The sequence below is a fragment of the Pieris napi genome, chromosome 8 (assembly GCF_905475465.1).
Source record: "Pieris napi chromosome 8, ilPieNapi1.2, whole genome shotgun sequence".
NCBI lineage: Eukaryota > Metazoa > Arthropoda > Insecta > Lepidoptera > Pieridae > Pieris > Pieris napi.
In genome coordinates this window covers 3,598,972-3,614,504 of record NC_062241.1, presented here as the reverse complement: position 1 = coordinate 3,614,504, position 15,533 = coordinate 3,598,972, and the positions used below count along the sequence as shown (strand labels likewise).

At 31.8% G+C, this 15,533-nt stretch overlaps 2 protein-coding genes across 5 annotated transcripts in view; one reads left to right on the top strand and one right to left on the bottom strand.

Annotated features, from left to right (window-relative positions):
* Positions 1-6,433, bottom strand: part of LOC125051801 (protein goliath-like) — a 71,184-nt gene extending 64,751 nt beyond the window's left edge. For all 4 annotated transcript variants that reach the window (XR_007117353.1, XR_007117352.1, XM_047652364.1 and 1 more), the window contains exon 1: positions 6,118-6,433. The gene's annotated coding sequence lies outside the window, so the exon portion shown is untranslated. The remainder of the gene's footprint in view (positions 1-6,117) is intronic.
* Positions 6,434-7,780: 1,347 nt separating this feature from the next.
* LOC125051530 (protein mini spindles) overlaps positions 7,781-15,533 on the top strand; it is a 41,697-nt gene continuing 33,944 nt past the window's right edge. The window contains exons 1-7 of the mRNA XM_047651911.1: positions 7,781-7,986; positions 9,196-9,430; positions 9,914-10,044; positions 10,928-11,172; positions 12,250-12,416; positions 13,126-13,364; positions 14,556-14,750. Of these exons, the coding sequence (XP_047507867.1) occupies positions 9,229-9,430; positions 9,914-10,044; positions 10,928-11,172; positions 12,250-12,416; positions 13,126-13,364; positions 14,556-14,750 (1,179 nt within the window). The 5' untranslated portion in view covers positions 7,781-7,986; positions 9,196-9,228. The remainder of the gene's footprint in view (positions 7,987-9,195; positions 9,431-9,913; positions 10,045-10,927; positions 11,173-12,249; positions 12,417-13,125; positions 13,365-14,555; positions 14,751-15,533) is intronic.

Here is a 15,533-nt window from a genome sequence, read left to right as displayed (position 1 = left end):
AATTGTATGCACCTCCTTCCTTTTTTGACAGTTTAATCTATACTAATATTATAAAGAGGAAAGATTTTTATGTTGTATGTTTGTAACGAGTTGGCTCAAAAAGTACTGGACCGATTTTAAAAATTCTTTCACCATTTCAATGCTACATTATCACTGATTAATTATATATAAATTTAATTGCAAGAAAAGAATAAGTATCTCTACTATACAATAATGTTACCCAAGGTGTAAAAAAAATGCCTATAAAATATCTGTCATCATATGCGCTGCGAAAACTATTGATGACAGAACAAAAAACTGTTCCACAATATTAAAGAACATACCGATATCTACAGAAATTAAAAAAAAAAATGTCCACCCGTTTGAAGCCGGGACCGGCCGCTAGTTTATCTTTACAACTGCAGTTGACAAATTAAGGCTGCCCACTAATATGTATCTTACTAACCACAATAGTTGTGGAACAAAATAATCACCAACTTGACTTCATATTACAATATAAAATGTGCCATAACCAAGAGTTGTCTCATCTTGACCGCCAACGCAAACTATACAAAAGGGTTCAACCGCGAGGCCGGCCGGTTTCCGGTCAGCCACATTTGTTTATTTTTAAGCTGCAGGAAACGCAACTGATGCATCTTAATAAACTAAGAGATCGAACTTTTTTCCTCTGACGATTCCTTTGTTCAATTTACCGATTGAATACGAGATGCGGTGACTCAGAACGAGGAAGTTAAAATTTGTTGATATCAATTTTATAAAGCAGTATAAATATTTTAATCTTTTAGCAACATTTGAACAAAGACTCAATTTGGCTCAAAAATTCATGAGATTCAGAGGAATCGTTTCTAAGTGTTAGGCTGTATATTAGTATTTTAATTGGAAATTGTGAAAAAGGATATTTTTTTGTTTAATTGACATTCATACGAAAAATATTACAATTCTTTTTTTCATAACAATATAGCATTTTCACACAAGGTGATAGTCTTCTCTTCGTACTGCTTAAAAAAAACAGTTTTACTAAAGCCCGAACGTGCACAAGTAGGCTGTATTATCTGTACTTACAAATATTGTAAAATTAAAAAGTAAGTTTCAACTACAATGCACCAGTTCTGCAAGTCGTATTTAATTATCATTTCGCATTTCATCACATCCACACAATTAAATAAAATTATCTCAACAGATATCTTTGTCACGTTAACAAAGGAAGTTCCGGATATTTTAACAATGAATGTTGTAAGATTGTGTTATATTTACTTTGAAAACTTTATTCAAATTATGTTGGCCATAATGCAATCTGGAATGTTTACCACCTACCCAACACAACTTCACCATCCACGGTTGCCTTGTATATTTAATTTTTGTATTATTTTTCAAAGATAACTTATGAATATATTTGCAATATACGTGAAGATTACATACAGGAGTCATAGTTCCCGTAAGTCTCGTTTCAGAATCTTTACTAACAGCCTAAACGAAAGCGAGGGATATGAGATTTCGATGGGAATATTATTTCAGTAATTTAAACAAAATTACGGAAATAAAGTACATAATTTTCATCGCACGTCAAGGCAGAATACAAAATACCATCCGTATCACCTCGACGTCCGTCTTTCCACAACTGAGCGTTTCAAATTTGCACCGCACTACCATATTTCCGAACCAATTCTTAAAAAACCGGCAAAGAACTTGCGAGCCTCCTGCCCTTTTGCCCCTTGTTACATAAAAATTAGAGTAATTATAATTTAGTGGTATGTAAGCAGCGATATATCTAATCTAAATATAGCAACTAGGTCGATAAAATCATTCGTTTTTACAAGGCAACAGTGAGATGCATTTGGTTGTGACATTTATGGCCGTGTTAACCGAGTAGATTACAGTTACTTGCGAGTTGCGAAAGTAGATTCGTATCCAATGTGGCTCAGCCTAGTTTAGTTACCGCGTTAGTAACTTAGAAAAGATGATCTATAAATTATCATTCTAAAGAAATAAAATCAGTGGTGCTACAACCTTTTTTAGGTCTGGGCCTCAGAATTCTGTATCTGTTTCATGATGGATGAGAGTCTCACGCTGAAGCCACTAGGCCAACACTGCGCAAACACGGCCAAAATTAAGAATGGACTTAAATTTTAAATAAGTATTAGTGAATAAACAGGTCTCCCATTCGTTTATGATTTGTATATGTAAAACTGCTTTCCAATAACACCAACTGAGAACATTGTAGGTAAGTGCGTTGCTGGCCTTTAAATGCTATTTTACAGCTGATTAATAAAAAATCTGAGAATTGTAAATGGATGAAGAATTTCCTTCGGCCTTTTTAGTTGGCTTGGACAAAGAAGGAAACCGGTTTTTCGTGTTTTGTAAATTAATATCTCAGTAATTTTTGTTCAGAAACACTTTTCATTCCTCTACTAAACGCCTATACACATATGGATTATTAAACACAACATTTTTACTGATATACCTGCAAAGATTTCCGTTACCACTCAGCAATACGAATTATATTTTAATTTTATTGCGATATGACCTGAATGCTCGGATCGATCGAGTATCAGGAAGATAGGATGCTTTTGATACATTAACCTAGTTTTAATTAATCACTTAATGGATATTTTAATCATGCAATTATGACTGCTTATGATTTAATACAAATGGTTTTATATCGGTGGCAACGACCTTTCGTAAACATTGCGGCGTAGATAAAAGTAATAAAATAATATAGACCAATATTAATTACTTATTTGAAAGGAACCCCTTATGTCAAAAACTACTGAACTGATTTTGATAAAGCTTGGACTGTTCCCTAACTTGAAATATAAATCTTAAGGTTTCGGAAAACTTTTGTAAACTTGGACCAAAAATATCACTATACACACAGGTCAATCTAATAACCATCTTTTGTGAAGTCAGTTAAAAATGTAAGAACTGGCGTACCTCATATCCAACAGCTTCATTTAATAATTTGATTTAATTATCTTTCAATACACTTTTGATATTAAGTACATTTCAAGTTCATGACTTCCAAAAATTACACATATAGAATATTCATACCCTTATATTAACATAATATAGGTTCATTTTATTCGTAACAAAATCAATCAATCAAGAAATATTGTTATTTTATTATTTTTAGTATATTTTGGAGCAGGTTCCACCAAGGGTTGGAACAACACCGCGTGAACACAATTTGATAAAAACAAAGCAATATAGTTGGAACAGTGTATGTCGATTTAGCACTTCTATACTATGTATACAGCAAGGATACCTAGATAATGAAATCAGGTATAAACAATGAATCAGCAGGCGACCTATACTATAAACGGACGGAGCTATAATCGAAATACCTACAATGAAGTATGTCACATACAATATTGTGGTTAAAGATATATTCACATGGAATTCTTGCAACATGAGATTTGTTTAATTACTTTATTTACAACATCGTAAGCATTATCCCCATTGTTTCTACACGTTACAGATTTTAAATTAAGTTTTAGTTTTAGTACCCGCCATTTTGTTTTATGCTTTCATGCTGTCAGTTGTCAGTCTGCACTTTTTCAAATACATAAATAATAACTAACAGGTTTACAGTACATGAATAACGTAATAGTTACTAGGTACCTTGTCTCCATTAGGGAACCTTTAGGTAAGCTCAATTATGCATAAATATGCCTCGTTTATAGTACATTACATTATAACACCATAATTAATCGTCATAGTCGTAGAATAGGATCTGACAAATAGTCAACTTTACAGGGCACCCATTTCAAAATAGTATAATCATGTTAGTTTTTGACATAACTATTTCAATTCTTATTCTGTTATTATGTAAATAGGCATACAAACAAACAAAAGGGTTTGTTTTGAAACAAAATAAAAATAATAACATTAGATACACAGTTTTCTAGAAAAATCACATTTTTCTATCAAAGCCGTCACTTTACCGACTGATTTATTTGAAATTAAAAACACATGGATGTTTTTTCATGTAGACGTAATATTTAGTCAATGTAGTATCCAAATATGATAAAAATTGGATTTTGGACTTTTTTCAAATCCGACATTGTTCTACGATCATGACATTTTGATCCTGGTATGAAAGCTCGAATTTTAAAGCTTTGTTACATAATATCCAATATTCCTTTGACTTTCACTTAGCTTTCTTATTCTTACTGACTTTCGATGTATAACCTTGATACTAACCGCCACCAATACACACCTCTTTATTCAAAAATAATATTTATATCTATTACCTGATCTATCTATTAACTTCGTTTGAAACTCGGCTTCATTTAATTTAAAATCTGGAAGTGGGTTAAGTTAAATAAATATTAAAAATTACTTCCGATAATTTAAAATTATTTATAAAACTTTCTAGAATATTATTAACCCTTATGCATATTATCTATGCTTATACGCAGGCTCTAGGCACGAATAATTGAATCAGACCATGGAATCCCGAGAAATGCAGGCTTAAAATGCGAGAACACCTCAATCTAATTACTACTCTAGAATGTCTCGCTTTACGTTATTATAATTAGGAGCTGGGCCCCTTGCAGAGGACACTTGTCTATGAATAGGAATTTAAGTTGAATAACATATTTGTGACTCACGATGCATTGAAACCGGATAACAATCGATTACCTCTCAATCTTATCAAAAATCTTAGTAGGGACGAAAAACAACCTACTTGTTGCATCAATTAGCTGAACGGTATCAGACATGTGAATTTACACATAATATTATCATGCAACAAATGGAAATCAAGTTGTAGGTTATGTGAAGAATATAACTCACTGAGAATTGGGCATGAGCGCATAGTTATGCGTTACGGTAAATATTAGTTGAAACGATACGGTAGCCGCAATAAATCAAGAGATAATGCTCAAAGTAATAAAAATTGCCTTTTAAGCAATTCAGTTTTCAATGCACACTCAAATAATTCAAACAATCAACGGCTTAGCAAACAACTTTACACCGTAATTATCCATTTACAACGGTAAGTCTTAAGAATAACGGTTGCTTCGGTCAAACGATTTTAAGCGCGTAATATTTCGAGGGTACAAAAATATAAAAAAATGATACCATCAGTCACTCCTCTTTCTATAGCTTATATTACGCTATAAAAATGTAATACGTAACTACTAATTATTTTAAAAAATCCGTCAAAAACAGGATTAGGTATGAAAAAAGAATAAGGCGTAGGTATGTGAAGTCGAATTTACTTGGTCGAATTGTTACACTTAATTATCCACATTTATAAGGTATAAATACTTACTCAGTTTAGGTTCAGTTTCGTAAGTCACTACAAAATACTTTGATCCCCAGTTACAAGTTTTGTATTAAGGATTACTATTAATAGGACATATTAAACAAACTGCCAAAATTAATACCTATAACTGCATACTTTATTTTGCAAACCAAAGCATAATCTTTTACCTTACAACTAAACTTTAACCCAAAAAGCGACAGAAATCATCATATTGATCAGATATTATGGAATTACAATTGTCAAAAGGAGAACAAATTCCCAACAACATTCTATTGTATGAAGATTAGAAATAGGTACCAAGTTAGTACCTCATTTGTCATGTATTAAAATTGCTTAACATGACATGAGATTGCTTTTGAATCATATACTATATACCTACACATATGTAGTTGTATACTTGTTTTTTACTGTAACTTATTTTTTATATTAGTCTTATAAGTTTTATAACAGTTATACTGCATAATGCATATTATAATAATTTGTCTTTGTTCTTGAAGGAATGTAGGATCCAATTCCTTCTCCTTTTACAGAATAAACATTTCTAAGATACTTGTAATAACATAAAGTTAGCTAATATATTGTGGCACTGTTTCTTTATTTAATAAAGATTAGTATAGGTGTAAACACTTTCCAGAGTACTTATAAAATTTTACCAGTATCATTTTAAGTTTGATAAATAATAATTACGTTATTAAGAAAATCATAATAGAAAGATTATTAATTATTGTTTCTATAATTGATATAATAGTATGTAATAACATTTAGATTTAGATGTCTCTTACTGCACATAAAATGTGTAATTCAGACATTCAGTTATAGTGTGCTGCGTAATATCAAAACATACTTACAATACGAAGCATACTATGCTCAAACAGCTGTTTAATTTTCCCTTCACGGACACGGTCGAAAGTAACTCGTTTTGCTCACCCCAAAAATTAAAAAAACACAATGTTTTTGTTTGTTTATGTATAATAAATCACTATAACATTACATTAACATCGAAACGTTATATCTATACACTGATTTAATACATAGCTTAGTCTAAATCGCTATTTTTGTAATGAAAATGAAAATTAACTATTACTGCGAACGCACAGTAGTCACGAAAGCAACGCGACACACGTCTCGTACGCAGACGCTTTTACGACCATTTAACATTTGTAAAGTGTAAACTGTAAACGAATTCGGAATTACAACGAATTCGATATGAGTTGACTATGACAGTGACAGAACATGACAATTATCAAATGACATCTGTTAAACGGTCCATAAATAAATTATACGTTTACGAAGAAAGCTTAATTAATTAAACACAATTATATATTGTATATTGTATATTAAGCTCTTTTTATAACGAAAACTTTTCAACACAAATAAAGAAAACCAAAGAGTAAAGGAATTATTACACTGAGTTACCATTTTACGTTAAGCTTCCAAAATTTTTGGTATAAAAATTACAACATGGCAATTTTTTAAAGCGTTTAGGCACACTTGAAATAAAATTATTGATACATAATAAAAGTGACACTGTACTTTATTCTTTTTTATCGATCTCAAGATATAATTAGTAATATTAACGAACTAGTACATAAGTGATCAAAGTGTTATGTTATCTGATAACTCCAAGTAAAAACCAAAAGAGACCAACAAAAAAGAAGCGGGGCCTCATACCCTAGCGGTCTTATTAAGTGGCAGCTAGGTGAGGGGTACCGTGTTTGATTCCCGGTTCGAGGGCACGTTTTAATTTAATTTAAATTTGTTCTCGGCCTTTGGGAGGGTTGTGCGGTACCGGGCGAGTGCCTAAAACCGTACATGGAGGACATGGTCGAATTTCTAAGACAAAAAACACGAATTATAAAAAAAAACTTATACTTGACGCTGGCTAATGCACAAACCGTGCCAGAGCCATTAATAAAAATTTAAAAAAAAAGCAAGAAAATAAATTAGCACGTAAATTTTGTATGACAATATTTAAATGCTGTAAATCTGGGGTTTGAGACAAAATCACTTTTCGACAGGCACGACCCATTAACGCTAAACGAATTTGTATGTGAATGACAGTAGCTCACGCATTGTCACGTGACAATTTTCATACAAATTCCTATAGTGTTAGTAGGTAGGTCACTCCCGTCGAAAAACAATTTCACCACAAGCCCCAGATTTACGTATATTATAGTCAGTTAGTGAAATAGTTGTAGCTTTCACTCGCATCTTTGAACAATATCTTGCAGATAGATAATTCTTTTAGTTGACTAACGTTTAGATACTCTAAAGAAAAAAATTAAAGATATTGTCCCTAATGTTTGATTAAAAAAACCACAGATCACACGCTACATTGATTTTATTTATATACGTATTTTTTAAGCCGTTCAATCACATCTTCGTAGATGATGATATTAATTTATCCCTAATGGGAAAGGCAAAGGACTTAAGTCCATACAGCCAGAACATCTTCGTAGTCTACGCATGACATTTGTTATTACTTGGTTAATTGTAAAAACTAAAAAGGAAAAGTGGTAACACTCTTGTTACATACGTCACTTCGTCCATTTTCTACAAATTAAAATTAACAATTTGCGAACTTGAATAAACGACATCGAATTGACCATAAATTCTCGATGTAAATTTGATTTATCCGCAGTTAAGAATGTGATACAATTTAAATTCGTTTGTGTAATTTTAATTTCTGTTACTTCGTTCAAAGCATTCGTATAACGGTAAGTTTTTTTTTACAAATAGGACATTTTGTTTGTATTATGGCTAGAAAGTAACCGTTCTCGGGCGTATGCACAGTATTTACATGATCCAGTTTTACATTTGCTTTATTTTTCAGTTTGAAATTTATCACTAAGTGGTGGCATAATTGATCTAACGAATAATAAAACGAGTGCGTTGAATCATCAATTCGTCCGCAATGCATGTCTGCATTTCTGCATAAGCTAATCAGCCGTTACACATTCTGATAATCATATATTTTGCTCTAAAGTTTCTAAGCTATTAAAATTTATAACTCCTGCGGTGGGAAGAAACTAGAAAGCGTAAAACACTTTTCAGTTTATTGCAGTAACACGCAAAACAATAGGTTTTGAATCATCTATGAGATATTTCTCAAAATTATATATTAAAAAAGATACACTGGCTTATTAAAATTATATGTTTAAGCATATTTAACTGCATTAAGCACTGCAATCCTTGACCTTGCTTGAGATGCAACAAAAGGTCATTTATGCATGTTGTAAACAAAATTGTACTCATGGCTAACAACTGTCCTTATAAAGCTTTCTTCCTTAATGTCCTTATAAATCTGTGCAAAAATATTTAAGGATATATTTTTTTAAGTGGCATTAGTGTTTATTTAGCATATGTGAAGTTCTTTTCAGAAAAAATGGTGTAATTTTATTATCAAATTGCTATAAAAACCAATTCAATATATTTTTTTTAAATTCAGACCTTTATTGAACAAAACATTAAATTACTCCCAAATCTTAATCTTATTCAATAACTGGGATCATTAAGGTTTGACTGCAATCAATCTTAGATCACAAAAACTAATATACTCTTTTTAATAAAAAAAGTTGAACTTGTTAACCTAATGTTTTCGATACATACATTATACATTGTAAACATAATATGAAAGAAAGAGTACTTTAGTTTAATAAGATGTTTTAATGATGAAGTGTAATTGACAATGGTAGTAATTAAAAAAATAAAACTCCTGTTATATACCATGATACAGCCACAATTTGTTCAGAGCATGTTCAAGTCACAAGGCCAACACTGCTCTGAACTGAATTTTGTATACATTTAGAAAATTTTCACATGTAGCTTTAAAATATTACATAACTCATTGAATTATTCCTTTCACAAATTGTGTAAGAATTTACATTGTAACAATACCCTTATTGTTATTAAATCAACACTTTCAGTTTTAAGTTCACAAGAAGACTGAAGATACAAAAATGGAAGACGAAAGTGAGTATAAGAAATTACCAACAGAAGATAAATGTGTCCACAAGCTGTGGAAAGCCAGAGTGGCTGGTTACGAGGAAGCTAATAAGCTTTTTAATCAAATTGATGATGAGAAGTCACCCGAGTGGAATAAATACTTAGGTCTTATAAAGAAATTTGTTACTGACAGTAATGCTGTTGCACAAGAAAAAGGTATAGTAAATTAGCAATATGATCTTTTCATAATGTATCTAAACATGCTTTAAGTATCAATAATTAAGTGTTTTGGCATATAACATTATTTACAGTCTAAAAAGTTATCTATAACTAGGTGGCGGTAACTCTATGTACAAGAGATTGCAAAGTTAAATCAAATTTATTACAACTTTGTTGCATAGTGTAAATAAAATCAGTAGCTGAATTAGATTACAATTTAATGAGTTTTCAGTGTTCTTCATAAATTTTCAAATCCTGTAATTTGCATTAAGACAATATGAATTATTTGAAGATCTATTCAAAGTCATTTAGCAAAAGCTATTGTCTACTTATTACTTCCTGTTACAAACCAATTACTATTTAAATAGAACAATAAGCTTTGTATTTAAGCATTGATATATTACATAATTATCTATTTAAGAAATTTATATCTGACATTTCTGTTTGGTTTTCTTAACCAGAAATATATTTTTGTTATAGGTCTGGAAGCAGCATTAGTATTTGTTGAAAATTGTGGCTTTGCCGGTAAAACATCTGGCGAGGTCATGTCAGGAATTGTGACTAAATGTATTGCCGCACCTAGAACAAAAACAAAAGATCTTGCCTTACAAGTATGTATGCACCAGTTTTTATTAACTAAGAAATAAATATTTGTTTTTATGATTTTATTTGCATACATGCCATGGATGTTAGTGACTTAATGAGATAAAGCTAAAATATCTCTTAAACTAATTTTATTACACAAAAGATTTCTTATCTACCCACTTATGTGGCGTGGAGAAGTGACAACATTTAACATTTAGAAAAGGTTCAATTTGCTTCAACATTATAATTGCTTTAGGAGGGCACAGATAGCCTATAAAACAGAATGATCAAAGGAATTGGCACAAAAATTTAGCTTGAACCATATTTTCTAAACCCTGAACTAATGGTCTAAGATCCGGCTGCAGGATTATTTATTCAAATAACCGATGAACGCATCATCGGTTATATGCTAAGAGCCAAAACCACTGGCATTCGACTCTTGCGCAATGGCTTAAAAGCGTCTCACAGCCGGCAATCGCTATCCTCGTCTGACAAATGATGTTACGCGTTATCTCTCTTTCACTCTACCTTAAATATTTAACTGCCAGCAACCCTTATTTGTGGCCAGATTTCATTAGGCACCTATATATGATAATTAATAGAAAAAAAATTAGCTTCAATTTGATATATAATGTTTGTCTGTTTACCACCTGGCTGTGAAGAGGTGCGGCCTGATGTGCAACGGCAACCGTGATTTTTTTAAATATTTGCCGTGTATTTTATTTAAATAACAAGTGAATGAAATTTTCCCCAAAAATAAATTAAAATAATTTAATTAAAAAAAAAAAATTTCTCCTAATTATAAATAAACATAAAATTTGGTTTTTAGCAAATAACCAATGAACGCACTAATCCTGCAGCCGGATCTCATATAACAAAGCTTACAATGGTACATATGTTTTTTTACAGATAACTTTGATGTATGTAGAAATAGAAAAACATGAGAGTGTAGAAGAGGAATTAATAAAAGGTATGGAGCAGAAGAATCCGAAGGTGGTTGCTGCTTGTGTTTCAGCATTAAATTCCGCCCTTAAACAATTTGGCAATAAAGTCATAGCAATTAAGCCAATGGTTAAGAAAATACCAGTGTTGTTAGCTGATCGAGATAAAGGAGTGAGAGATGAAATGAAGGCGTTGGTTGTGGAGATGCACAGGTATGATGTTTATTAGTGTGAATACATTAAAACCTTTCGTTGGTAAGGAAGCGTTCAAGTATTACGTAACGAATTTTGGGAGGGGGTGGGTCCTTTTGTAAAACATTACGATGCGGGGCGGGTATTAAATTAGGCGTTATTGTTAATATTTTTTTCGACTTACACCACATAATAGTTACTAAAGAGTCACTAGGTGGTCACGAAACGTTTTACTATATTTGGGTACAGTACTCTACTTGGGTACTGAAAAACGTTACGGCGAGTAACATGGGGGGGGGGGGGGGTAACTAATCTCCAAAAATTGCGTTACGTAATACTTGAACGCTCCCTAAGCAGACAATTTGTTTATATGAATTTTTGGTAAATAATGAATATAATGAAATTTCCATAAAATGTTACTTATTTCTGCGTCGTTTGCACCGTTTTAATGTGGGATAACAACAGGATTTGCATTTTCATTATTGCATTTTTATCTTACAATTATCGTAAAAATCAACTAACATGCACAATTATATTGAATGTTGCTCAATTACTATACAATTCTAACAAGCAATATCATTCTTCCTTTTGCCTCCACCATTTTCAGTTCAGCGTTATTTACCTGTGTGTTCATTTAAAAACACGCTGTGCGTTTCGTAACAGTCCGAACGCAGGTTTAATATTGCAAACCATTTGTCTAGCGTTATTTCGTACTCGCACATTCTCTCCTACTTCCGCGTCGGAACCCGCATTCAAATGTTAACTATCTTTGCCGTCATAAAAAAGCTGCACATTTTTCAAAAGAATAACGTGATAAACGTTTCACATAATCGCTACTATAAAGTTTTATGTCAATTCAAAGTATTATTACTTGAAATCGGAAATTTCGTTTCAGATTTATTTGTGCATATGTCACCGGAATATAACAAAATCCGCAAGTTTATAAACTTCCTAGGAAATTTCGTAGGATTCTAAACGAGAGATAAATTGTAATATTTTAACTTTAAAATTAATTTATAAACTTGCGGATTTTGTTATATTCCGGTGACATAATATATACCTCATACTTTGGAAGCTAAATAAATCCTATTTTTTTAGGTGGATCGGGCCAGCAATTGAACCCCACATAGCATCACTACAAGCGGTTGTACAACAAGAGCTGAAAGAGGCCTTTTCTGGAACTGGGGGTGGGGCTCAACCCACGAGATATCTTCGGTCTCAGCAGCACAGAGTTCGAGACACCCCCGCTGCTGATGCACCAGATGGTACGATTATTTCCTTAACGACTCTACAACTGTACTTTTTGGGTGGAGGAACTGGGATCAGTTCCTGATTCAGTACAGAACAGACTTATTATTATTATAAATAGCATGTACAGTTTAGCGAAATAATTCACGCCTTTTTAAATCAATAAAGAAAAGAATTTTTGAAGTTATACTTCAATAGGCGCGTTATGTAAAATTGATGAGAGTGAAATTTTACGATGCGCGCGCACCGTGATACAAAATTAACAGAATGTAGTTGCCCACGGAAGATGCTATGGCATTGGACATAATTTAAAAACAACATTCGAATAATAATAGAATTTATGTTATACTTAATGTAAGAGAATAATAATAAATATTTATTTATTTAATTTTTCAAATGTAAACTGAACTTTATTGACTATAATGTATAGTCTTTGATTATTTAATTGTAATTAATTATTTGCATGCAATCAAAAACTATTTTTAATCATGCCAAAGAAGTATAACTTCTTACGCGCGTACATAAGTACACGCACCCTTTTTTTAACAGATTGAAGCTATGTATTATTATAAACTTATAATTATTTTACATAATTATAAATTCTTCCGACGTTTCGCGTGCGTGGTCACGGTGACGTCGCTTCAATCCGTTAAAAAAGTGTTTTCTTTAAATGAGTTAAAGTTTTAATAAAAGACAATACTATAAATCAATAAAAATAATAATTAGGTGCAGCAGAAGATGATGACGCAGAAACCGGTTGCGGTGACTCAGGGGACATGGACCCATACGATTTAATGGACCCAGTGGAAATAATATCAAAATTACCAAAGGACTTTTATGATAAACTGGATGCGAAGAAATGGCAGGAAAGAAAGGAAGCGTTGGATGCTTTGGATAATCTTTTGAAGAATGCACCGAAATTGGAGCCAGGAGATTATGCTGATTTGGTTCGTGCGTTGAAAAAGGTATATATTTTTTTACATATTTTCTTTTTATATAAGTATTTATCTTGCGATCAGTCAGCTAGACTATGAGCAGATGTGTTGAGAGCTGTTGGCGTTCAAAGCAAAATCTCCATCGAGACTGCTCCTCTCTTATTTTTTCTATATATTTTTAAATTCTTCATTCATAAAAATACTTTTAGGTTTTCTTCTAATCTAATCTATTTTACAGGCCCTTATGGCTATTAGCTATTGCGATGTATTTGCGTGTTGTTCCCACGAGAATGTAAGTCCATGCTCCTATTTCACAATGCCTCCTGCTGATAGTGGACAAATCTTTGTTTTTAATTTATTTTATTATTATTTATTACTTAAGATGTCATGTGGAACATGGTGTAATGGTTGCAGCTCCTTACAAACGTTGTGTAAAACAAAAAACTTGGCGATTAAAAAGTGTGGCGGAGAGTTTATTGCCAGTTCTTCTCTTCCGTTCTACGCCCTTGATTTGAGAACTGGCAGTAAATGTAAAATTAGAAGCATTTACTGTATATTTCTTTTTTGACGTTCATAAGTGTACATTGGTTTACCTATATAAATAAATGATTTTTGACTTTTGACTATGTGGTATTCAAAGATAAAAATTCCATTTTGTTTTCCTTCTCGAAATTCAACATTTTAACTGTGTTCTAAGATGAAAAAATAAATTAAATATCGTCTAATTTGATACTAAAATTCTCATCTAATATATAAAACTCCTCCGAAACGGCGCGACCCATTCTCATGAAATTTTGTGTGTATATTAGGTATGTCTGAGAATCGGACAACATCTATTTTTCATCCCCCTAAATGTTAAGGGTAGTCCACCCCTAATTTTTATTTTTTAATTTTTAGATAAAAAAATTTTTTTTATTTTTTATGATACAGCATTAAAAAATACATACAACCCCTAATTTTCACCCCTCTACGATCAACTCCTATTTTTTTTATTATAAATTATATAACGACGTTTGCCCGGTCAGCTAGTTAAAATTATATATTTTGTTCGTTTAACATAACCTACAAATTGGACATGGTTAATGAGTCTGTGGTGTTTTTACAAGTGATGTAGAAACACAACAGGTATCGAATCCTGAATATATCACGTGTGTTAACAATACCCCACGGCTTCGACGAATTTTATGAATAATTATTTTATGAATCATTGTTTATCTCCAGGTGGTTTCCAAAGACACCAACGTGATGCTAGTAGCTCTGGGAACTCGTCTCCTAGGTGCGGTGGCTTCAGGTCTACGAAATAAGTTCCAGCCGTACGCATCGTCCTGCATTCAAGCTCTGTTAGAAAAATTCAAAGAGAGGAAACCAAATGTTGTTGCCGCATTACGAGATGCCATTGATGCTATTTATCCTGCTGTAAGTTCAATCCTCTTTATCCTACCTTGTATTAATTAAATGTTAAAATATTTTAAATAATTGTTAATATGTATTATATAATAAAACAGCATTAAATATCTCAAGGCTTATACTAAGTATCAATAAGGCACTATATTAAATTTATCTATGAATTTGAGATCCTAGAAGAAACCTAAATAAATACTTTTTTTTTAAATATATATAGGTATATATTAATAGTTTGTAAAACGATTTCATCGCATTTTTACCCCTGCTGTTTTGTGTGTAGTTTAGAATATTATTGCTATGTAAAGATAGTTTTATTATTAATCATTATCGATTCGTTCAAACTAGACGTGTTTGTCTACCAGGACGTCAAACAATATTACGACATATTAACTAAGACCAATACTTAATTTTACGCACTTAGTCGGTAGATTAACTAAGCACACAAACATTGATACATAACAGGTAGTTGATGCCAAAATCTGTTGATTAAAATCGACTTATTTAAATAAATCCTGTATAACATGTATGTGCTTCAATATTATTAATTTTAGATGGATCGGTCACGAAATAATGATTGTGTGTTACCATGGTTACAATGTTTTTACAGGACAATACAATGCTTGGTACAAATTTTCGTCCGTCTCATTTCTTTGTACCGGATATCCGATATTTTATTGCCAATTAATGTTTAAATCAAATCTTGAATTAAAAATTTTCCTAAGTCTGGAGATTTCTATCAATACTATCAAGCTGTTCCATTTTGTGAAAATAATTTTAAATTAAAAATTCCTTGGT